Source organism: Scatophagus argus, chromosome 18 (assembly GCF_020382885.2).
Source record: "Scatophagus argus isolate fScaArg1 chromosome 18, fScaArg1.pri, whole genome shotgun sequence".
NCBI lineage: Eukaryota > Metazoa > Chordata > Actinopteri > Scatophagidae > Scatophagus > Scatophagus argus.
This window is the reverse complement of record NC_058510.1, coordinates 4782574-4809422: the sequence shown is the minus strand read 5'-3', so window position 1 is coordinate 4809422 and position 26849 is coordinate 4782574. Positions and strand designations below refer to the sequence as shown.

Genomic DNA, 26849 nt, shown 5'->3' with positions numbered 1-26849 from the left:
TGAAAGTTTGTGCAGACATTCATGGTTCCAACAGGATGATACAAACCTTGTGGTTCACAAAATGTTGTTCAGTCGTTCTGTTTTGTTAGCAAATGCTAACACGCTAAACTAAGGTGGTGAACATTGTAAACATATGTGTTCAACATCAACATGTTACAGTTGTAATTGTTAATATGTTCATATCCAGATGTTTGTAATTCACTCAAAGCACTGCTGTGCCAAAGTAGTAGGCTAAGTACAGCCTTACAGAGAAGCTAGCATGGCTGTAGACTAGTTAGTGAGCAAAGTTAATGTGATTTAGAATCATACATGGTAACCATATTAATTCAGTCTTAACACACACTTCACCAAAGTGGATGCATGTGAAAGGTTAAGTGTGGTGCAATTCACTTCATTATGCTGTAATCTTAATCAAATGCAACTGCCTTTACTCACACACTCCATGATTGAATGTGTCAGAACTGCATGGGGCTGATGAATGTGGTTTTCCCTCTGCAATAATCCTCGAGGCGCGGTGTTAAATAATGACCAACATATCTGACTAATGAGTGCAGTTAGTAGCAGCTGAGGTGAGAGCTTCGGTTTGTCTCTCCTACTTTGTGTGGCATGTGATGAGGGATCTCCATTTGCAGGCATGATGATGATTGATACCATTAGGTCCCAACTTTTTCACTGGAGTCTCCACACTTCATGATCACTCACCTCTGGTATTAGTAAGATGAATGGTCTTCCAGTGGTCTCGAACCGGATAGGTAATTTTCTCTTATGTTCATGTGAAAGCACTTATAGGAGAAAGAAAAAAGAAAAATATAGCACAGAGCAAATGCAGCTCCATAGTGATTGCTGGAAAAAGTAGGGATCATTTTTCATGTCTGCATAACTTGTCATGCTGTAAACATCCCCTATAGCTCAGGAAGCTTGTGGAGATTTTGAGATAAGAGGCTTTATCTTTAATCAGAGTAAATCATGGGCATTACAGAAAAAAAACCCAACCGAATATTCCTGTTTGCCTGAAAATAGCCTTTAGCAGTATGTTACATAGTGTTTCTTAAGGTATTTAATTATATGCTTTTTGAGCCTGTGTGCTGACACTAGTACTTGTGAGTGGGAACCCTGGAAAAAGAGTAAGCAAAGTAAGACAGTGGCCACAAGAAGGCAGTGAAGCGCCCTGTGACTCTCTCTAACCTGTCTCTCATACAGAGAACAGCCATGACAAGAGGACTTTCTACTAACAAACACCTGGACTTGTGTTTGTTTACTCACTTTTTTGTTCATAGTGTATCCATTGCATATTTTCTTTTGAATTACTCCATGGAATTCAATCACTTATCTTATTCCAAGAACTGATAGTTATTAAATTCAGTTCAGAGGATTGAAACGAACTCTTTCGGCAGACGTGCAGGAAATCTATTTTTTAGGTCTATGAAAGTTTGCTTTATAATCGGCTTAGTAGTTTTCCCCCAAAGCCTGTTTTGAGGGATTGGCTGGTCATGGTCAATAAAACCACCCTAATATTGACCAAGTGCTTAAGATGAGCATTCAAACTGCAGTCCCATCTTTGGGAAAATTACTCTGCTTGCCAGGCAGCTTTGGGCCAGATCAAAACAATAATGGCTCACGATATACTCAGATTTTTGTCATCTGCAAAAGAATTTAATCTGTTATCGTTTCAGCATCTGTGACATGTTCTCTTCCATTTCTGTTTTTGTGAAGAGTTAGGCTGTTCTGACATCAGATAGATAGATAGATAGATAGATAGATACTTTATTGATCCCGAGGGAAATTCAAGATTAAAATTATGGGCGTCAAAATGAAGAACTGGGGAAGAACGGTGGATAATATCTTGTCACTGGTTGTTTTAATCAGCTCATGACAACTTAGTGGATTTGTCAAAGTTGGCTTGCACAAACTCCAAGAAGGCAGAGCAAAGAATTAATTAAGACAGCAACACTGCTGCAAGAATTCATAGGGGAATGCAACCACACTGCCAGTATAAGGAGCTTATCTTTTGTTGTCCGAGTCTATAGCCTGATAACATCGACATCAGTGTTGGGAAATGTGCCACAGTAAGAGAGCACTAGTACACTGTATGCACTCTTACTTTGTTTTTCTCATCCAGAAACGTGATAAAATGAAATAGCTCTGCCCAAGGAACAAAAACCACTTCAAGTGTTTTTTCATGTCTGATGTCCAGGTGTGATAGCATAAATAGTTTCTATCACTGCTCTCGTGACTCCTCCATCCTCCTCCTGTGGCCTTGCTGTACTGACTCACACATTCTCACGTCATCACTTTTTGCTGTACTCGCAACCTTGTGGGCTGGAGCACCCCCTGCATCTCATCAGAGAGTATTACCTAATACTCACAGGACAACATTCATCAATGTCACTGAGCTTTTGCCAGCAGTGCATTTCTTTCTGTGGGTGCCCCAAGTCCATTTCAGTTGTTCCAGCAGCAGCTCAGGGTACGCTGTGTGACCTTTGTCATCTCAGCAGTACATAGACAGCATCTATTTCAAGGTTCTTCAGTCTTTAGTTTCTGCTGATATGAATTACATACAGTGTATTGACTTTCTCATGTCCTGCTAATATTCTCTCACTTTGGATCTGTCTAATATTTTGTCTTTAATGCTTGTTAGTGGAAAGTAATCACAGGCTAGTCCGCTTACGCTGAGCTCTTAAAGGGAATAGTTTCCTTCATACATACAATTATCTGTAATGATAAAAGAACAATACAAAATATTTCAGACTAAATCATCTCATTCACTATGCAGTCAGTATTTACTGAGCTGAATGGCCAATGTATTGCAATTAGAGAACTACTGGGCTTACACAAACCTCCACCAAGGCACTAATGGTTTTCTGACCTGCTAAGCTGCAGGGTCTCTAAACAGATAAGATTTGTTTATGAATTTGTTGCCTGTTTTTCAACAAAAAGGCACCTGAATGCGCACGTACAGCTGATGCACCACGAGGCCTCCTTATCAGCATCTAAACAAAGCAAACAAAGCAGTTATGAACACAATCCTAAAGCCATAACAAAAACACAAAATCAAATGTATTTAGTCTTGGATCCTAAAATCTGTGAAGTGAATTCGTCCCTAAGGACATTCTGTCCACCAAAGCTGAGCCGTATATGAAACATTCAGAGGTCTGAGGCTATCGCACCCACCCAGATGGAAATTCTGCAACCAAAACACCTTACATCAGTGTTTCCCCAAAGCTTTTTTTTTTTTTTTTTTTTGCAAAATACACACTCTAGCGGTGCTATAAATGCATGTACAACACAACACCAAAAATGGCTAAAAGCAGGTTACACATTAAACTTTTATGTGCTCTAACATCACCATCATTTTGAGTGTCAAGTCCACTTGGTTTACGAGCATTGCATCACACATAATACCAGTAGCCTGCATAAGCAGGAATGGCATAAGTGCAGCTCTGGGGGATATGTGTTATTTAGAGCCTCTTAAGAACAACAGTTGTTGAAAAACACCCTCGGGAATTTACAATGATCCCACTATCTGTGAGAGTCACGTAAGAGCTACAGCCAACACACAAATGCAGGGAAAAATCACATTAGCCGCTAGAAAGCCTTTTGATTTAAGAAGTACACACACATAAGCCCTGTCGAGGAGAATGGCAGGCATGTGCAAATCATGGCATCTGATTTATTGTTTTAACTAGTGAGCTTCGTCCTTGACGTTTGGGACACTGTAGGTATAAATCTGTATGTGAACAAAAGAGACAGAAAGTGTTTGCATCATGATAAATGGCCAACTTAAGTACGACTAGAATATTCAAGAAAGCCTTCCAGCCAATGCAGATGAGTTTTATTTGAATGCACATCAAAGATACAGATAGAAGATCGCAATATACAGTATATAAAGACCTTTCCATATGAGAATCAAAAGAAAGAAACAAAGCAGCTTATAATTACCTCTGTTCATTTATAACATTAATATCACGTTATAAACACAATACATGACTTTTCTTTTGGTGAACCACCATGACAAAGCATTCTTTCTGTTTCACCTCATCTCCCTTTCTGTCCTTTACTTCTTTGCCCTTTCTCCTAGCTGATCAGTGCAGCAAAAGGTCGACGTGGATCCCGGTGTATACACTCAGGTAGACCAAAGCCAATTTCAGATGTGTCAGTGGAACTGATGCTGCAAGCTTCCTGTGACAGCTTGGGTGGAACAGCCTCAGTCCTCATCTCAAAATCACCTGCGCTTACTGAGCGGAAACTGTTCATCACATACGCCTGAAATGCTCTGTCAAGTCCTGCCAGCACACATTTATCCTTATTATTATATTATATTATCATTATTGCGCAAAACCATGTGCACGACCTTCCGCGATTTAATTCATCATCAGCTAAGCCCTGCCCCCATTAGATGCCGTTATACGTTTTAAAATTCCTATCTGTGTGTTTTTTGTTGTATTATTTTTCTTTCGTGGATTATCAATTGATGAAGGCTCTCACTTTTTGAAGCTTTGGGCTTTTGTCCGCAACACTGCAACTTAACACATGCAAACAGACAAAACACAAGCACGTTAAGGAAACATCTTCAGCACATGGTCTGCAAATAAACACAACCAAATAGACAAATGTGCTGCATGTAGCATAGACAGCTACAGATACATTTTCTGTTACTAGTTAGCACACTGTTTCATAATTAATTGTGCATACTTTGTGAGATTGGTTGAAGTTGGCGCATTATGATAAGCAGGCTAAGGCTAGGTCATAAATATCAGCAATGTTATCTGGAAGATGCCATCACAAGGTTAAAATAGAACTAGAATTTGAAATTATTTAATTTTAGTTTCATTTTCCCGCACCGCTGACAAGTAGCTAACTTTATTATCTTCAATAGCCGATCTGGTTTTCGCCAATGGCTTTAAAAGAAAAACCTCCAAACTCCTTAAATGCAGAATACGTCTGTCACCACTCCTCCTGTCATGTTCACATCGCTTCAGAATGAGGAGAAATCAAAACTTTCCAACAATGTCAACGCTATGATTGGACAATTTCTGTTTGGGTGACAGGGTTTAGCTAACATCATTCAGCCTCTTACAATAAAGTACTGAATCAGCTTATATAAGTTGCTTTGTTGTAATTTTGTCCCTTTCCTTTTATTAGATGGATGCCAGCTTTATTCATTAGCTTCATTCACCTCATCCAAAAGCTTGACAACATTTTGCTTGGTGCTTTCCCTCCTTATTTTATGTCTGCATTTCAGAATCACTTAAATAAAACTTGTCAATGTAATTGGAGCCTGACAGCAGCCCCCCAAACCCCAGGCTGAGTGTGTACTATCAGTACTGAAGTCGTTCCCCCGACTTAAAAGAAGAGGGTTAGCGAGACAACCACAAAGTAAACTTTAAAGCATGCAGTAATGTATGCTGGTCCCACTGTATTTGATGCTGCTCTGTTGCATTAAGCTCCATCCCTCAATGCCCATATTTAATGTGTCGAGTCAAAGCTTTTCTGCAGCAGAGGGTTGCTACAGAGCATGGCGGGTGTCACTGGGGAGCTGTGATCACACAGTCGCGCTACAGAAAGCATTCTTCGTTGTCCCTGAGGAGCTCATTCAGCGTATTCCTGCATAATTACCTCAAAGTGATTACTGAAATCAATAGAGTACTGTCACCGCTGAGGGCACTTTGCAAAGCCTTGGATAATCACAGGATACATACAGTACCTGTCCACGACAAATGAGACATGCGTTTGTACTAGTCTAACCTGTTGCCCTAAGGACTTCTGGTGCCTCGTACAGTTCTTGGAACCGTTTGCAGCTCTTTATGTTGCCCTAGAGACAAGTGTCAGGATGCATGCGTCTGTAAGACCAGCAACATATTTTATACTATTTGGTACTAAGAAGATGACTGAGAGCAGAGAGTGTTCTAAATCATCCATCCCGAGGCCCAGTTAGCAAGAACTGCTCGGTGATTTCTCAGGGGCACACCAGACACGGCAACAAACCAAACGCACCTGATGTTTCTTGAATATTTTCACGCTGGTGACTATAAACCAAAGTCAACCCAAGAGCAAAGTGTGACCTTGAGAGAATATGATACAGGGTGAATGTGTGAGAAAGCCACAATGTGTGTGTGCCTGTAGATCAGCCCATATGTTAGCAAATGCATAAAAATCTATTGCCTATGTTGTACCTACGGAAACTCAGACACACATGATGATCTGCAAACCCGTGCTGCTGTACAGTTCAGAGGCTGAAGGATGGAAGTTAATCTGTGATCACTTAGTGTATTTGGTGTGTAAGATGTGTTTACTGTAGTTTTTCATGTATTCACTAATATTCCACTGCGTGTTACTTTGCTGATAGCGGAAGCAGATTTATTCTTATTTTGACAAACAGAAACATGTACCATGAGACCAGAAATGTCATTTGCATGTGGTAAATGAGTGTGTTCTGTGTGTGTGCTGTATGTCAGGGTGTGCTTCTGGCTTTGTATGACTAACTTATGCATTCCAAGTTCATATACTGACAGTACAGTTTTCACCTCATCGACCTTCAGTCCTTAAAAAAGTGAGGTATGGAGCATCGAGGCACGATGACACAAAATCAGAAAAACAAATTTTAAAAATATCCACATCAGCAGCTGTGCGGGTATTCATATTCAATAAATTGCAGCATCAATAAACAGCAAACTTTGACTTATGTTACCAGCAAAAACTATGAATTATAAATTTACATACATCTGCTCAGAATATTTTCAGGACTTAGGGTGCATCTGTGCTTCTTTTTATATCCATGACAGCATGTACTGCTCTTGTTTTACTAAATTACAGATTGTGCAAGACCAAAGGTGAGATCTGCTGATGAATGGAAACATAGCAGAAACAAGGAAAACATCCAGGAGTTCCAGCTCGGTGCTCTGCGCAGCCCCCATTACTACCCTGTTCACAACAGACTATTAATGATAATATAACAATGAAGATGCTCCAGCCCACTGATAGCTGAAGGCATTCAGTGCAGTGTTTTTAGTTCACACATTGCAGTGAAATTGGATCATTCATTTATGCTTGTATAATTTGCACGCAAAATTTAATTTTGAGAGGACATAACATGGTTATGTCTCCCATATTGCTTTCCCATTATTCTATTACACCCAATTTGTGAACACCTATTCATTTGGTAGATATGACTAAGTTTGTATTCACAATAATGTGATACTTGTCAGGGCAGCCATTCATAAAATGAAGGTTTCACCTCGAGCCCTGACACTGTTGCGGATGCTGCAATGTGTTTGATATATGATAATGGCTCCTGGGTTGATTTTATTGGGCCTGTCAAGGACTCCTCACAACATGCTTAGGGCATAGGTCGAAACCATAATTGGAATTTAGGAAGGTGACAGGCTTGGTGCAATGCTGACCTTGGACCAGAATCCTGATACATGCAAGAAAGGAGGCTTGGGATTACAAAGAAGGAGGGTGGCACACCCACACAATGAAAGAAAATACAACGTGGCTCTCTGAGAAGGTTGGCACAGTTGGTCATTTGAACAGTTAAAGAGCAATCCAAGTGAGTTTCTGTTTGTTTTCTTTATTCTCCTCCTATTTTTTATTTGAAAACGTGAGATTGTTTTTAAGTATGTTAATATCAGATATTATCTGTTTTTTGTTCATCTTTTTTGTTGTTGTTCTTTTGTTTTGATAATTGGACAGTCTCAGGTATTTAAAGTGTTACTCCATTGTGACACGCGACAGGTATGATCTTTAAGATTTTCATTATTTTAATTCTTTTTTCTTCAGTAGCCCTTAAATGAGTTTACATTCAGTATTTGGATGTCTGCAAAGTATATCGGTCATGTTAGTGGTGGAGTCTGCCAGTTCCCGCGCCGGATTCAGTTTGTGTTCAGGTGTCCAGGAGATTCACAGGAAGCAGTTTCTGAATGTAATCCAGTGTGATTGTTTGCCATTTGATGTAATTGATATCGGCCTCACTGTTGACCATGTTTACACCGTATGATAGCTGTGTTACATGCTATCTAACTGCTAATGCTAACTGAGTATTGGTTGTAATAATTTCAGGAAATCTTTGATCCCATGGCACAGCAAAATGGTGACTGAGATAGATGAACGACTGAATCGCAGCTGTGGGTTTTCTGAATGCAAAAGACAGCCGTTCTGTGATATTGAGAGCTGAGAGTGCCAGCTATGGATGCATCTGACTGTGGCATTGTTTATGAGAACAAATGAAAAGCCCCAGTATCCAGAAAAATAAATCACATACCGATGGTGCAACTCTCCACAGTATTGTACGCAGGTGGCTGAAACACGAGAAATTTAGCAGTACTTTAACCGAGCTGATGGCACATTATCAAGCAGAGATTAACTCCGCATGAAAAGACCTTCAAATTTCATGCTGTGCAAGACAACTTGGAAACATTTGCTGCACAATCTTATTAACATTTTTTGAAGACTACGTGGGCTGCTTGTGTACCAGTTTTGTCTGTAATTTATGGCCAATAAAGTTCAGAACATCTTAGGGAATTAATACAAGAGTTATGTTCTTGTGCTTTCTTGCTGGCCATAACTGAAATACTGCATACTTTGTCAACCTTTTTGGTTTAGCAACATTACGTTTATAGCCGAAATACAAAAAAGAGAGACCTTGTTCAGGCAGTGTATTTTGGGCTTAAATCATCCCACTTTTCTCTTTAATGATTCATCATTTGTCCTCTTCCATCAGCTTCACAGCTCTCAGTAAATGCACAAGGTAAATGATGACACACACTTGACAAACAGCCTCTGATATTGCAGGAGCACACTTTTATCATTTTACATGACATCTCACAAATGCTTTTTGTGTTATCTGCTGCTACTGCAAAGACATTTTATTTTAACCTGTTGTTGCTAATAGAATCCATAAAAGAATTCCCCTTTGAAATGTAGAACACACTGCACCTCAGCTTTCCCCCCCAAGTTAAATTATCAACAAGATTTAGTGTGAGTTTTTTTTTTTTTTTTACTGTTTGGGGAGTATGAATGAGCTGTGCTGAAAGGAAGGCTATTACTCTTCCTCCATCCTACAGGGGCCTGCAGAGCTGAATAATATGATAAAGTGCTTTAACCTTCATTCATAAAGAATCATCAGTCAGGTGCATTTGTTTTGCCTCTAATAATGAATGCAGTTCTTAATAACTAATTCTGACAGGAACAAAGGAAATTGGCACCAAAAGAAATGGAAAAAACCCTCAGGAATAGGTGAAATACCACTTGAACTGCATGTATTGCATGTTAACACTACATGACTGCTGAATGTTCATCCATTATTTGGATCCCCTCTCAGATTGACACAGTATTTACAGTATAATACTGTACTAATACATGAAACCCCACCAGGAAACAGAAGACACTTTATTTACCAGACCACTATAGAAAAAAAATACACAATCTAATTTTCTGAATATTCTTTATTTATGTATATATTCTTTGTCTAGTCTTAAACTTAATGCTCTTAGCAAACAGCTAACCCTAAGTTTTCTTTCACTGTAGGCAGCTGGTTGGTGGTAATTATTTTTTTATCAATATTTATAAAACTAATATTTTTATGACACTGAAGCATGAAATGTGTAGAGTGAAAGGTGTATGTTTATGTCTATACAGAGTCAGCCAAAATAATGTATACACACATCAGGAAAAAAGGGTAATGCCATCTGTTGGGAAAACATCGTACAACGGTACACAGTGTTTTCGTGAATCCTGAATCCTGTTTTTTCGTAATTTGATCAAACTTCGAAAGAGGTATCTATATGTATAGAAGTACTTATACAAATTAAATATTTCTGCATGTTTTTCTTTTCCTGATGTGTGTATACATTATTTTGGCTGACTCTGTATATTTGTAATGTGTTAGCAGAGCCCCCTGGAAAAGCTACCGCGATCTGAATGGATTCTCTCTGAAACATGAAACAAGGCTTGATGTTATCACAGTGTCTCCAGCAAAGTAATATCTGTGTATCTGCCAAGCACCAACTGGCAGACACACAAAGTTAGCAATAAGCCAGTTGACAAAGTAGAGAAGTGGGGAATTTAACAGCACGAGAATATTTCACATTTAGGAGTTGGTTGAGACCAAAACAGAGCGAAAAGGAGAGTGAATATCGGACAGTTTTGAATGAACGTTAAAGCTGTTGTTAATCATCTTATCTTACCTTATCTCGTGATGGTGGAAATAGACAACTTTAAATCAACCAGTGTTTACTTTTTTAAATTGAATAAAACGACATGATACATGACTCTCAGAGAGGATGGGGATGGTAGATCCATACATCTCTTTTGCTCCCAAACGGATTAATCTGCCCATATAAGGACTTGGCATAAATGGGGCCTCTCTTTTGTCGCACACTGAAAATGAAGCACTAGATTAAGTAAAAGGAGAAAAATCAAGGACTAGTCTGAAGGGATGAGAGCCGGGATCAAACACCACACAGAATGATTAAATGCCCGGCTTTAGTGAATCACTTCAAACAGTGCTTAATACTTTGATTATAATTCCCTCAAATATGACATATTGCCAAAATAAACAAAGTCAAGCAGAGTCCACTTCATCAGCTCCTCAGTCAGAGTCTGTATTACACTGATTTTAGAGAAGGCTAATAAGTGTTCACGGCAAATAATAAGCAGCTGAACATTCAAAGAGTGTTACTCAATCATGCAAAGCACTCAAATTAACAAAGAGGCAGCCAAGTGACGCAAAATAAGTGACACATAAGCACATATGTATCATATTTCTACACAGATTAAAGGGTGATTCAGGTAATTAAACCTGAGGACCACAACTAGCTCACTGAATAATAAAGGATTATCTCGAAGAGCATATGCTGCTGCATTACGGTGAATGCGTATATTCAGCATGACAGCATATCTTTTTTCTCCAATATCTGTTTGCTTTTGTGAGACAGCAAACTCAGTGTTTTGCCAACACCTCTCAGAAAGCAGTAGGTTGGTAAAAGTGAGGACTACTGTCAGCAAATCATTACACAGTCTGAATCTGTCAGCTTACTCGGGAGGATGCAGTCAGTAGATGTGCAAGACAGTCAAGATGTTTAAAAGGCACATGGGGGACTTAAAAATAAGGCAGAAGTTTAATGTAGCACATGCTCAGAAAAGTTCTGACACCGGAACATCTGTCGAACTGACACACCATTGGCTGTGGCTGTGTGAAATCTACACAAGCTTATTTGAATCAAAAGAGGTGTGCTGCTGCTTGACTGACTGATTAACACCTGACTAAGCTCTTTGGCTGCCTACTGCAGGCCTATGGCATTTTCTCAGCACCTCTGGGGCCTTCTTTGAATTCAGATGGCTGACAGTGAAATTGAACTGTTTGAAACATAAACAGGATTAGATCTTTTTCCTTCTTCAAAAAGAAAGCAAAGATAACCCCCCCACCACCATCCATTCTCCTCTGCTGGTTCTGCAGTGATAAAATGCGATTGATATCGATCGTCTGACTTTTTAATAATGTTACCTCGCTAGTGTGACATGGTTAATGCGCAGTATGCATTTCACATGCCTTGCCATGAATGCTGCTTCTGTGGGGCGGTACTACAGCCGATGTTTTTTGGACTTTTAGGGTGAGCATTCTTTAACATTTCTTTTAGTTGCAACTTTACATTTCTTAATGTAAATGTTAGGAAAAGATCGTGTACTGGAAAATACCTGGGTTTAAGGTGGAAGATGTCTAGATGGGTTGCTGATGAGTCGCTGACGTGTACTCCCATTAGTCTCTAGCATCTCTTCTGCCTCCATGACCGCAACAAGTTTTATTCAGCATTCACTAAAACACATACATTTTGTCTCTGTACATCCTTTGTGTGAAACTATCAAGGCTTTTTTATTTACGACAGATGTTACCATCACAATGCAAGCGAAGAGGCCTCGTGTGCGTCCTCCAGCCTACGCCTGAAATCCGCTGATCTCTCTCTCATGACCTCCCTTGTAGCATTTTGTGGATGCGATCTTAACTGACAAGCTCAACTGTTTTGCATGCAGGGTGGAAACATTAAAGACTGAGTTAATCCTGTCTGATTCCCTGCTGCTGTCACTCATGCAGCCTGACTAAAAGCCACAAAATGTTCTTGAATCAAACAACTCAGCATCACACCGTACATACTGTGTGTAATTTTAGACTAAATTACAGTAATACCCTGTCATTTGGAAGAGTGTCATTTGTCGTTTTTGTGGCAATGAGATAAAAAATAAAACAGATATTTACAGATAATGTAGGTGTCCTGCAATTTCAGATTTTCAGCTGTGGCCCAATTAGGACCTCACTTTTTATTTTGTCAAAAAGTGGTAAAAATACAAAGCAGAAGAAGGAGAAAAGTGGAGCCATAACTCAGTCGGCCAGGTTTGTGTTCCTCCCCGCTGTGCTGAACTCTGGATGTTCTGTCAAGGTGTACATTTCAAAGTTCCACTTGATTATTGTGTCGGTCATTAATCTGTTGATTAATCATTTCCAAAAGTCCAGGAACAACTTGAGAATTAATTTTGCTGCCAGTGGTCTGCACAGCTCATTAGCATATTGTGCTCCGTATCCTTGCCAAATAGATTTGTTCAATAGAAAGATAACAAGCCCGTGTGCATGTGAATACCACAATGTGAGTCTGGCAACTGTGGATTTGTGCAGGAATTTTACATGCTGTACTTTTGTACACACTCTGAACAATATGTTTAAGGAGTAGCAAAATCTGTACAATTAGCATGATTAAATGCTTTGTGACATTTAATCAGAACTGTAAAACAAATGGAGATAAGGCCACAAAATTGCTTTCTTGCTACATTGTTCATCGTGAGCTGGATTTGATTTACTGGATGGAAATAATTGTGTTTTATGTTGATTAATGAAACACCATTTTCATGCATCTTTTTGCCAGTAGTGCTTGTGTGCAATGCTGTGCTTCGGATTTTATGCAAAACAGAGTTTTTGCCACTGATTTTTAGCACGGTGATAAAACCTGAGCTTGAACCTGAAATGTGAGTACAGTTTTTTTTACCTACTTAAATCTTTACTGTTCTCCAAGAATGAACAGTTTGAACAATACAAGCTGAAAACATAAAAATTCTTGAAATAGATACACTGATGTAGACAATGTCCACCCTGAGAAAACAGTCATTTAATATTATTATCATTTATTATTAAGTTGTCTATAACCTGACTGCTTTAGGACAAATTCTTCACAAAGTCATACATTTAATGATCTGTCAGATCGAAAAGCTAAACCCATGCAGCATTCACTTGTTTACAAATCGTCTGCTTGTGGATGTGCAAATAAATCAAAGTGAGAGATAACGTCAGAGTGATGTACGCTGTGTGTGCCGCTCGATATATCTTCGAAACTTGACTGTTCAGCAGTTGATGAGAAAAGGACACAGGCAGTAACAGACGATTTTCCAAGCCCACAGGACATTTCTGCCTTTCATTTGAAACATTTCGTTGTCATATGCGGCATTTATGCATATGTATTAAGGACATTTATATGTAGCCATTAATGAAGAATTCATGTTACTTTGAGCAGTATTACTAAACCACAACCACAACAGCTCTTCATAATGGACATGTAGACGAAACAGTTAACTCAACCACATTATTTTTGCCCTTCTTTGTTCTTTGCAGGACTGTTTTTGTCTGTTTTCAGCATAACTAACAGTATTTAAAGGAAATGCTAATCCGCCTTCTTGTCAAGACTTAGATAAGAAGGTTGATACAGCCTGAACAGTAATATTAGACCACAGCCAACAACTTAGCTTAGCTTGGTCTTAACCAGTGACTGTGTATAAAGAGAAACTTTGCTGAAAATCATTTTCTCTTTTGAAATTCTTAATATTTAAAGGCAGATGATTCCATCCAAGATTTTTTTCTTCCCTTTAAAAGATAAAATATCATGTCACAGTCACCTTACTCTTCAGTTGGTGTCAAAGACTCATAAACAAAAAAGCAAAATATTCTCAAACAACATCTCCTCTTGGTGGAAAAAAAGGATGATGTTGTATTCCTGCAGTTCTAATGGAAAGCGATGTGTAATTGAAAGTGACATACAAGACCAGAAGCAGTCAAGTGCAGGCTCAGTGACTCCACCTGGCATTTGTTTTGTTAAGGTCAGATCTGTAATGTAATTGCTGTACTTAACTGCCATACGTATTTGGTGAAAGGCCAGTCTTTATTAGGCAAACGACGTTTACAGCACTGTAGACGGGCAACAGCATGCATTATTCAGCGGATCTCTCCTCTCTCTGCTCTGTCTCACTCACACAAGCTGGATCTTCCCTTGAGGTGACCTCTTTCAGCCTCAGGCCTCATGTGTAGCCCCCTGAATCAAAGTCACCAGCAAAATTAAGCTTGTTTTGATTTTTGATTTTTTTATTAACAATTGTAACGTCTCCAATGAAACACCCTTAACTGGTGTATTGACAGTTAACAAATTATTATTATCATAATTTTACATAATTACACATATGTGCAAATGTATCCCAAATGGATCAAGACATTCTTGATAAGGGAAATATTAAATAAAATTCTACTTCATAGATCATTAATACATCCATCCATCTATACTGCCATATTATCTTGCTGCCACGACAAGTGAATTTCACCACTGTGGGATCAATAAAGTTCATCTTATCTTATCTTATCTTATCTTATCTTATCTTATCTCTCCACACTTCTTTATAACATCCTAGTGTTCTCGCAGGCTCTGCCAAGTTTGGAGGGGCACTTCTAAATGTCTAAACGTAGATTCGACTGAGCGTGCATCATCTTCATTGACCTTTAAAGACAAATCCTTCGGCATCTTCGACACCTTGAAGTGGTTCAATAGTCCCCGTGAGTGTCTCTTGATGGGCAAAATCAGTAACCAGTTTCCACACAACATTCATCTTGGTGTTTACCTTTGCCTAATCAGCAATAGAAAATAAATCACTGACATTCTGTTCAGCTCTCACAGGCCCTGCTCGCTAATAATTCTCTGTGCTAATGTGCTAATCTGTTATCTCATGTGCTCTTGCAATTTCTACTGCAGGGTGCCCGTTAATTGGCTGTGCTGCCCTGATGTTTGCTTATTAAAGCTAAAGCTTCGGTCCACCATCTCTTCTTCAGTTCTTTAACTCTCACAGAACCCTCTAACACACTGCTTAATTAGCAAATTCACACAGTGTTTTAGGCAATAATCAATTCAGGTTCTCTAAGTTTCTTTAAATGGACACTGGGAATATTGTGGATATCTTGATTCCAGCTTTGTCTTTGTGCAGTCACTTTGCTTTCATGTGCTGTACGTTCTCTCGTATGCAGTTTATAGCCAATGTTTACGCTCTTATACCCCTTGGAGCACAAGACATGTACTTGGTAATTACTTTGTGTAGTGTATGAAAAATGAGAAGCTTTTTTAGCTATTATTTCACACCAGATGAATGTTTAAAAGAAAATTTGCATATTACACGTGAAGTCTAGGAACAATAACTCATGTCTTTGAATCTTCTCCAGTGCATGTCTTTAGTTAAAAGTGGCTTCAGATTAAAGGAAAATGTCAGAGAAAGCAGCCTCACCAAGACCTGTTGGCAGCAGTTGAAATTGAACAAGGATGAAAACATGATTGGAAGCATCAATGCTGCAGATGGGAAAACAAAAACCATTATTGAGAATGATGCTGCAGAACAGCCTGTGCACCCAAGGATGGAAAATGCACAGAAAGATGATTTGATCTGAGAGAGCTGTACTGACACATCTGCGTATTTTTTACTTGCTGATCCATGCAAGGATTTACTACAGCATCGAGTCTGTGTGTGCTCAGCCCGGGCTGAAAGCACCATCTCTTCCCTCTTATCTGTTTAGCCTCTGTATCATCAACATCAAGCCTTTCACAGATGTCAGCACCAGGAGCCACTATATTTCAATTTTCAATCAGCTCTTAATCATTAAAGTTAGCAGTCAGACCACTGATCTGTTTCCACGAGCATCTCGAATGGCTCTTGCGGTCACCGAGCCACACATGATCGATGCCTCCCACTCTGTTCGTGTCTCAGATGCTGAGCAAAGGTAATAACCAGGCCGTGACCCTCTCAAAGACGTTTCCCTTTGTCTTGAACACCTTCTAATCCCACAAACATTCACACCCCAACATGCTGACAGCCTCACACACATACTGTCCTCCGGCGAATCAAAGCTTTGAGTCAGCTATTGGAAATGTGGCAACTAAGGCAAGCACTTGATATGCAGGCATCTGCTTTGTGGCTTATCTCCACTGCTCAACTGTGCAGAGCAATTGCTGCTTGGCTGGCCGTGCAAAAAAGCTTTCTCTTTTCTTTTTCTCTTTCCACTTTTCATCCTTTCTCCTTTGCCTTCCTCCTTAGTTGGGTCTTCTTGCTGCGACGCCTGTGGCTTCGCTGCTCTTAATTGCTATTTTGGAAAGACCTTTCCAATTGTGTCTCTTGTAATCAAATGGATGATTTAAAAGCGTAATGTGAGAGATGGTCCAGTGCCATTTCAGATGACATTAGCATTACTGGCAGGAGAATGAGGAAGGAAAGCATGGAGGGAGTGAAACAAAAACACAATATGACAAATACCGCAGAGGTAATCTAATCTCTAGACAACAATGCCAAATGTGATTAATCGTCATTTTTGTGATAATTGCCAATGCCAGTATATTAAAAGACTGAGTAAACTTTTAAAGAAGAATATAGTTGATTCTTCTTTTCTTTTATATTAAAACACTGAGTAAACGTTTCGTCAGGTCATAAATAAGACGTAGGGTTAAAGTTCATGACCTGCTATTGTATTTACCACATGTTCTCAGGCAGCTTTATGGGACATTTTGAAAGGATTTTTTAAACACTGTGCACAAAATTTACTTTCAACATTTGCTTTCAGTATCAAATGTCTGCATTTCTGCATCTACAAAGGCTTTTTTGTGTTCAGATTTTGGTTAAATGCAAATACAGTATGTGTTAGTGATTTTTGCAGGGCTGTATAACAGTGTGTCCTTAACATAATCGTATTTATCTTTCCCCGGCAAGCCAGATGCTGCTACAGTCTGACAACAGGAATATGCACATTCCTGGTTCAGCCACAGGTCAAAGTCTGTTTATTTGAGTTTCATATGCTTTTTTTTGGTGTGTGTTTTGGTAGTTTCCTGAAACTTAAAAGAGCCACCTTTAAGCGACTGCAGCATTAAGTAGGACTCATCCAGCAACACAGTATCAACAAATTCTGCAAATACAGCAAACAGAAAAAGAATAAAGGTTATTGACATGATCATTGTTTTTTATTTGTGTTGTATCCATCCAGTATGTTCCATAAGTTTGTTCCTTCTTTTCAACTATTACTCATATAATATATGTACAACCTCACATACATGAGTAGCAGACAGGGTAATAACCTTAAAGTTGTCATCCTCGATTTGGCAACACACAAGAGGAGTAATGTTGAAGCTACTTTATCAGAAATGAAACAGCACTGAGAACAGAACTGCTGTGTCCTTGTACAGCACGACCAAACAAACCCACTTTGTTTAAATAAAGAAATCAGCCAGTAATAATTGCAATCACAATCAAATGTCACGCTGCGTACGACACAAGCAGTTTTCCACACAACAGGGTGCAAACGGTGAAGTCGGTTATTTTTGTTCCGTGCAGCCGCTCACCTGCAGCTCTTAACTTTAACCTAACAGCTTACTGTCCTCGTTGTTCCCCGACTACCTGAAATACACAACTGATCTGCTGACGAAAAATGCTAAGAGTTGACCATTATTTTGTTTCACTGGCGCAGTCAAGCAACAGAAGTAGGAGATGACCGTATTGCATTAGCAGTGATTTCATACAGATCTGACACAGTTTACAGGAAATGGACTCCATCACTACTGAAACAAACGAGATAATTACTGAATCCGAAAACATCAGATGACTATTGTTCAAAAATTATTTGTAGTGTCGAAAAATGGGTTTGATTTCATGAAAATCACATGTAGTGTAATTTTAATGGCCTGATTAACGTGACATTCATTATGAAATCCAAATCAGATCAGATTACGTGAAAAGTTTATTCTTTCAGGTGATTTTCCACTGCACTGACAAGCAAGTTTTCATTCCTGAGTACAATACAAGGTCCAAACAAGTACTTTAGAGCATTGGTTCTTTCATCCCACTTCCCCTGGAGCAGATCTGACACTGGGAGTAACTAAGCTAAGATATTAAAAAATTCAAGTGAAGACAAAACGTTTGTTCGGCATTGATGAGACATTTTAAAAGCTCAGAGTCTATTGAAATCTTCAGCGGTTTTGTATAATGCATTTAATCACCTAATTATTACTAAGAGGTCATAAGAATTTTACATTTAACTGCAGGGCTTCTTTCCCATGGAGTGGTCCGTCGTCACGTAGCGTCTCCAGAACAATGAAAACTCAGCATAATCAAGTTGTATTGAGTGAGAGATAAAGCACATCAAATTAGTAATGGAACAAAAATCACCCGGTAATTGTTTTGCATATTACTGTATTTGGCAGAATGAAAGGAAAGCACTGGCACGAGGAACAAAAGCTCATTAATGTAAAGGAGCTGGAGGGGAGTGATGAAGATCTGGTCTTGACATTTTCTGTGAGGTCAAAGCTCTCAGCCTGCAGATCCACAGTTTTGACTCCTAAAGTGGGCCACAATATCCCACACAAATATGTCTTATTTAATTTATTTACTTAAGGCATCAAATTTCTGTGCTGTTGAATAATCTTTTCCGTGGTTCACTCGGCCTAAAGTGTGTGTGAGTTTGAGCTGAATAATGCTGATTATTAGCATTAAATAGCGCTTCTGTATTATTTTGTCAGCTTAATTTCGTCCCTGCCTAAGGTGCATCTTTCTCCAGCGAACCTCAGTGTGGATTCATTTATTTTTGCCTGTGTACACTTTTTTTGTATAACCTCTGAATACCTTTCCTTTATTTATTTATTTTTTTTATTCCCAGGACAGTGTAACAAGGAGAAACTAGCAGACAAATGATAAGGACTGTTTGTCAGTTATTCCCAGTCCACAGCTATCCCATTACTTTTTTATGAGGGCTTCTGACACCATACCTGATGCCCACATCTATCACTTAAGTTTTCTTAGGCTCTCCAGCAATAATCAGGTTGCTTGCACTTGCTATATTTAGGCCATTCAATGTCGCGTAAGGACGGGGAGAGATATCCATAGGGTTAGGTGAGGGTTATGTGGAAGGGGTTGTAAAAGCTGCTGTCTCTTATGTCGCTCTATAAAGATACTCAAAACCATTTATAGGTTCATGATAAACTGTCCTTTAGGTGCCATCTCTATCAAATGTAATTAAAGCCCTGCTCGCCTTCCGTCTCTTTCTGTCTCTCTTGTTTCACGTCAGTCATACTTTGAGTGATTTGCCATCCCGTCTGTGATTGCTCATCCTGGCTTCAGTATGTATTTTTCAATGAACAAATAGATTCACAGGCACCATTAACTTCTGATATACTCCCAAGTGTAGCTCTTTGAATTAAAAATAGGCTCAAATTACACTATCTGCGTGTGGCCATTTACCCCCAAAATATTATCCCTTTTTACTGCTTGCAGAGTACTACAATGCAGTTATCTACTGGCTGTCAGGCTTAACAGTTAGCCCAGGAAGACAAGTGACACTGAGTACCTCTGTGGAGTCAGATAGAGTACCTTGGGGAGACTTTTAAGGCTTGGTGTGTAGTATATTGGCTGGCTTATAAATTGTTTGGTGAAATGCGGCCCATATGACTGATGCTGTCATACGTAATGGATCGCTGTCAATGTATCACATGACATTTGCTTTAAAAAGTGAGTCTTTTCAATGCAAATATTGCATCCAGCGAGATTTACATCTAAAGATGAATAAGACAATAACCGTTAAGTTTTTACAGCGTATCAATCCACCTGCGCGACATCCATCCAGTCATCCATGGTGGCGTGAAATATGAGCGCGGTCCAACAGTGTGTGTGATTGATAATTGCTGTACTGTGGCTGCCTGCCTGCCATCTCCACTGTGGGCTGCCAATTCATCAGGCATCAGAGGCAGATCGAGCTGATGACAAATGTCTGCGTCGGTCAGTGACAAACCTCGGCTATACGCTTTCTGCTGCAGCCACGCAGCACGTTAACACTCACAAATCTGGCTTATTAGTAAGGTGATAGAACAGCTCTTGAACCTGGCATTGAATAATGATTTAAAATGGGAAGAAACTGTTGCACCTGATTATTGCACTTTAAAAGTAGCCCGAGTCAGAAAACAAAACAAACTAAAACTAAAACTGTACGGTAACTTTGTGTAAGTTAGCAGGTGCTGCCAGCTTCTCTCCACACACACCATCCCGTGTGTTAATGAGGCAAGGATACGCTCACTTCTCTCTGTTCGTTGCTGATAGACTTCCTATTCCTATCCCTCATTCTTAGATAGGGTCGTTATTAAGCAAATGAGTTGCTGCTCCAGTGGGCTTTGCCATCAGATAGCCGTGACTGAAGGTTAATGACAGAGTTGTTCAATAGGGGAAATAGGAGTGTTGGGGGATGGGGGTGGGGGTGGGGCGGGGGTGGATGCTGCTATGTCCTGTAGGCCTACATGTGCACCTCGACCCGCTGTCACCTGTCTCATGTTCTGGGTCCCGACTCCCACAAATGCATGATGTGCAATTGCGGGCGGCACCAGATGCTCAACGCTAAACAGAAAACAACATCATTAATCAGAGCAGGTAAAGGTGCCCGCAGTTTACTTTTCACTTCCGTAGTGTACACAGATTGTTTATTACACTAATGCACAGCCAAGCAGACTGGCTGGTTGTCATACATTAAATTATCTGGCAGTCAAGGCTAATGCACAGGTGTGTGTGTGTGTGTGTGTGTGTGTGTGTGTGTGGTGGTGGTGGGGTGGGGGGGTGCCTCTTATTTCCTATTATGTTAGCAGTAATAATCTTGTTGATACTTTGCTGCACTCAATATGGTAATCAAGTGCCACACAGTATGTCGTGACAGAGCGGCAGGACCTCAGAGCTGCGTTTGAAATATCTCAAACGCAGCTCAAATTAATTGCTTGCGTGTTTGATTTACTGTTACTGCTCTGGAAAACTTTCCCTCTTGTGCCAGTGTGTTGTTTAACTTCATGTAACTCCTCTGTGATGTTAAAACTGTTTGCGTCTGTTCTATAATTAGGTTTTCTGCCTTTTATTCTGTCAAAGCAAACCAACCGGCAGCTAAGGAGTTTAGCTTCTCTTTTTGACAAATCCAAAATCCAAACCAAAAATCTTTTGCCGCAGGTTAATTGCCACGTTTGAAAAGTCACCCTCCTTTGCCAGTCTTGAATGGATTCTTTCTTTGTCTCCTGTGTGCCAAACATAAAAAGAAGAAAAATAAATAGCTAGCATCCTTAGGGCTGGCAGTGCCAACAGACATTGTGCTTGGCTCGGTGCCTGGTTTCTAGAGAAGATTCTTTCATTTGCAGGAGGTTTTCCACCCTCAATAGGGGATAGAAGGGGGATAGAGGTGGATTTTCCTGTATTACACCAGAAAATCACTCTTTTAATTGAAATCTGGATATTTTATTTGTCACATTTGTCTTTAGTGGAGGAATATGGCAGCTATTGTGAGGTAAGCAGCAGGATATACAGTACACTCACTTTAATATGTTGGAACTATAAACCAGTAACAGCCAGGGAGATTTGCATGACTGCTAACAAACAGATTAATAAAACCTCTAATTAATATATTCATCTCAATATTGGTTTCTGTTAATCTGGTGTAAAAAGGGAAAAAAAAAATACAGCTGATGTTTCAGTGTTGAGAGTAGCAGCTGCCCTCAAGTAATCACTGGGCTTTAGGCAACATTTATGTTTTCATCACACTTCATAAGCCCTGCCTTAGGTAGGCATAAGGATGGATGCAAAGGATGGTTCCCCATTTCACTGATGTGTAAATATGTGGATTACAAGATCCTCTTTCAAATACAAATTCTGATGTATAACAGCTTCTGATTCTGTGATAAACATGAAAAAGTCTGTGGTAAAATATGAGACACTACCTAAAGAACAAAAACTCTTGACTTGTGAATCTAATTATCCTAAATGTATTCTGCAATGCACTGACATTGCATCAGTGGGTGCATTCCTCACATCACACTGATGGAGAAGAAATCAGCATTTTGTACACATGTTCAAACTTCACGTTTCTTCACTCTGTGGTTGAGGTCTGGTTAGGGTTAAGTCTCTATCCACTCATGTAGGGTTGGAAAAGATCATGTTTTGGCTTTAAAACCATAGATGTCTTGACACAAACACGGCTACAAAAACATGTCAATATTCAAAGAATTTCTTGAAATCTCCTTCAGAAAGTTGAAACTTCATCTTGAGGTGGTCTTGACCAGTGGTCTTGCATTTACAAACACTGTCTTGAGCCGTCTGTCACTTGGCAGCCGTGGCACCTACACCACCTCCACCCCCTTCTCCTCTTGACATGAAATTCAGCCATTAGAGCGAAGGTGTGCTTTAAGGTTAGGTTAAGGCCAGGATTAGCCAAGTAATGTTTATTGTTATGGTTATGTGGTGGTTAAGCCTCCAGGAAATGAATGTAAGTCTATGTAATGTCCCCAAAGGTGATAGAAACAAGACTGTGTGTGTGTGCGTGTAATGAGTGTGACTTCGGAGGGTGGGGATGGTTTGTGTCTATGGAGGGCTGGTTGATAAGGGTGATGGCTGTGGGGACAACACAGTCCAGTTATGGGTGGTGCTGCTGACACTAATGCAGCACAAATGGCTTCTAGGCGAAAGAGGCAGTTGTTCAGATGGAAGAGGTCAAGAGGAGCCCTCTTTTCCTCTTGGCTCGCTCTAACACTGAACGCAGCCATCAGCCAACAGCCGCCCCAGCCATCAAATGACATGGTTGAGGTTTTTGCCTTGCAGTGGGATGGAGGGAATGATGAAGAACATCTTCTGTCAGTCAGGCTCTGAAAAAGTCGACTGCATTGTGTTCAGAGAGTACAGACACACTGATTGTCAGACGGAGATGAGCCTGTCAGTCAGTCCTCATCTCCATATCCTTTGCGAGTGTTCCAGTGTTATGGGAGCTTTTGCTCATTTCTTGCACTCAGTTACATCTGCATCATTGTGTTTATCTGGCCTGGCATCTTATTCAGCACTTGCTCAGTGGTTAATGACAACAGATCAATAGGTATAGAAAAACAATCAGATTTTTTTTTCAGTTTACAGTCTGATTAAGTGCATAGCCACAACCCTACTGGAATAAGGCATCTAACTCTGCAGTCAAATTGCCAGCAGCTGAGTTGCATTGTGGGTAATGTAGGCATCAGGTTTGGACAAGAAAGAAGAGTGCGGAGTGTAATTTGTGCAACTCTAATTTTGCTCCATCAATTTGTGTCTTTTTTAAAAGTCTCCATTTTGAGTCTTGATAATGATACAGGAGTGCAACGTTAAATCAGTGAAATACTCAAGTTTAAAGTGGACGTAGCATGACAAACGAGTCAACTTTGGAACAAAGATGTCATTTTCACAGATTCTGACAAACCTATGAAGCGTTAAGTTTTGGTATAATAACGTGGTGCCTGATTCATGAATGGACTAGTGCTGCAGGATCAGTCTCTGACGCCTGGACGCTGAAAATAAGTAGTCTGATTAAAGCTTTGCCAATTGATTTTGTCATTATGTTACCTGATCTTACTCTTCATTTTGCTCTTTTATTACAGACTTTTGACTAATGTATGTTACACAAGGGATGGCTATTTCAAACCTATTCACCTTTTTCAATTAGAAATTAATTATTCAGGAAGCTATCTCAGTTAACTGCCAAACCGCGCCACTCAGACATCTTTCATTGCCCATTTGATTAGTGATCATTTGTTCATCAGCTTGATAACGTTTAATAGAGAGTGTCCACAGACAGCTGAGTCTGCGATTCAGAAGCGAGCCATCTGAGAAAGAAAAGCCCAGGGGTAATGGTTATGTCACAAGTTATAGCTCTTTTCTTCTTTCTTTCTTCCTTTTCTGTCTTGTCTTTTGCCCTTTTCCAGCTGAACTGAGCTTGCCAGTGCAACATCAGTGCTTTGGCCCAGAAGTTCAAACATTTCATCTCCCAGTGAGGAAGAGGAGCAAGCAATTAGGCCCATAAACAAGAGACAAGCCAGGCAGCCTGTTTTGTCATTGCACTGGGTTCACAAAAAGGTCCAGCGTTAAATATGGTCCATCATCCCGAAAAAGCAGAGCACTGTTGTCCAGCCACTTGTACACCACACGACTTTGTCAGAACACACATGCATGCCACAGCCTGCAAATATCATCTTTAATGATTTATGTAAAAGTTCCCATGACGGCGTGTTTCTTGCTGTTGGTTTTGACCTATTTATCATGCCCACTGTGGGCAAGAAATGAAGTCTTGTATTATTAACTGACAAGGGCTGCCTATTGTAGCTCATCATGTAGCGTTGTTCTCAATGCATAATTTATGCTACTCAATTAAGTGGGATCAAGCAAACGTGAGCTTGGTTTTCCCAAATCCCTGTGATATTTGGGTTTGCATCCTCTGTAGACGTATGTCAGCACCAAACATCATCCTCCTTTCCAGTGTTGTGCCTGAACGCGCTCAATGAACGATCGTTCATAAGCTCGTTCATGTTTAGTAACTTTGAACTAGTTCGTGTAGAAAGCGAACGTTCCCGACACATTCATTCATCGCAGATCCAGTGTACAGATTGAAAGTGAACATTAATTCAATCCTCCAGAGATGAACTTGCTGGGCTTCTTATATCAAAAGCAATTTATTATACAAGGTTAATCAACTGAACCTCTCTTTTGTACATTTTTTTTTCTTTTCTCAGGTATACTGGAGCAAATTTGTTTCAGCACACACCCCCTCCCCAGCCTGCATTGGCTCAGACCAGTGTGACATTGTGGGATGGGATTTGTTAAAGACTTTAGAATAAAGGTGAACTGAAGAAGAAAGTTAAGGTCAGACAGGTATAGCTTCAGTTCGGCCTACTTCTCATCACCCGTGTTGCCATTGTGTGTTGTGTGTGTCTGCACAGCATATTCTTGACTGTGAGCTGCAGCAAAGGAAGAGCAGTGGCCCTTGGGACTCAGATGTCATAAGGGTCACAGCAGACCAAGAGGAATTCAACAACTCTTTATCACGGAGGATGGGAAAGGACGGACCTGGAGTTTGCACAGTTTCCTTCTGTCTCTCCTGCTCATAATCATTCTATCCATCACTGGTGACAGTAAGGCTGCAGGTGGAGGGTTTATATTTCCAACTGAAAAGACTGTGTGCTTTTTGCGTTAGACTGAGGAAGGGCAAAAATTTTAAGCTTAGAGGTTGAATGATTTGATTTATTTGTTAGAAACTTTGTCTCTTTCACGCTAGTTTCACATCAAGTTTAACCCAATACACTCAGGAGACATTTTGCAGGAGATTGCGCAACATGTATGGCAATTTCATGGCTGTTGTATTTCCCGTGAAGCTGAAATTAATTAGAAATTGCCTGAGTGTGAACAGTAACAACAAGCTCGTTAAGGGCTTACAAATTACATTTACATCTGATCATTCATTTAACAAAAAATATTTGCTTCTTGATTTCAGGGTAATTTTTTGATGGTGATGAGAAAACAGTCATTATTCCAGTGAATAATCCTAATTTATTTGTGCCTTATACCTTTTTATTTAGCAACCCAAAAACAACACATGTGAATGGGACACAGAATTAGAGGGAAATGAGGGGGGAACTGAATAGTTAGATGCTGTTCAAGTGTTGAGTGATGAGTTCTATTAGTTAGTCAATTACAGGAACATCTGAATGAACAGCATAAAGATACAGACGGCTATTCATCATTTGGAGCTACAACAACTCTGTAGGTAGTAAGTGAAATACGCATTCATCTCCCAGGAATGGGAATGCGTGTCTTGTTGCCACCGCTCTGCTGTCTCCAGGTTACGTGATTGACTGAGTTTAGTCATATCATCGCAATGTGATGGCATGTAAAACAGGTGTGGATGGGGCTTCTTTACTGTCAGCCTGATCCATCCCTTCAGTCCACGTCTTCAGCTCCTGGGAAAGATGTTTGCTGTGTTAATTTCTCATTAGACATTGAATTCCAGGTGTTTGTTTTTTTCTCTCTGTTTGCAATTTGATGTTCTCTGGAGATATTGGTTTGTAATGAGTTCTTACTTCAAAGTAAAATGGTGACTCACCAAGAAAAGTCTGCACTCTGATTCAGTTTCAGTGCTGACCTTTTTCGTTTTTGAGTGTGTGTGTGTGTGTGCACTGAGGAGAAAGCAACTGAAAGAGGGATGACAGGAAAGAGTCGGAGATGTAACCTCAAAAACTATTAGCCACAGGGAGAGTTAAGTCTATTTGTGTTTAGAGAGCTCCAGCATCTGCTCTGAGTCAGCCGCCATAATGACTTCAGACCTTCAAACCTCCACCACATAAAGGTGTTTTTGTTTGTAACCTAGTTACTAACAAGCACACACTGTGTGTGGCATTTGTCCAAGACAGCCAGTCCAAACAGCTTATTTAAAAAGAAAAGCAGCATACTCGTAAATACTATCAACTCATCACATCAGGACTGTCAAGTTTTTATTAAAAATTCAAACTAGACTTTTAATGTGCAAAATAATAATAATAATATTCAGTCTGTTCTTTATTTGAATTCAGACTTCTGCTCCTTGCAATGGGGAGTCCATATTGATCTGCAGCAGGTGTAAAGTCCAATGCAACCTCAAAGTGAAGACAAATAAGGATCCTTGTCTTTTAGCCACAGAGTACTGATTGCCTCTACCTGGCGGCGTGTGTGTCAGTGTATAA

General features: G+C 39.9%; 1 protein-coding gene across 3 annotated transcripts in view; it reads left to right on the top strand.

Annotated features, from left to right (window-relative positions):
* Positions 1 to 26595, top strand: part of fbxo15 (F-box protein 15) — a 41780-nt gene extending 15185 nt beyond the window's left edge. The window contains exons 9-10 of one of the 3 annotated variants that reach the window (XM_046370668.1): positions 24867 to 24973; positions 25074 to 26595. In XM_046370668.1, the coding sequence (XP_046226624.1) occupies positions 24867 to 24934 (68 nt within the window). In that variant the 3' untranslated portion in view covers positions 24935 to 24973; positions 25074 to 26595. Of the gene's footprint in view, positions 1 to 6813; positions 8944 to 11882; positions 12970 to 24866; positions 24974 to 25073 lie in introns of those variants that run through there. The other 2 variants (XM_046370669.1, XM_046370667.1) reach the window with 2 other exon arrangements.
* The last annotated feature ends 254 nt before the right edge of the window (positions 26596 to 26849 follow it).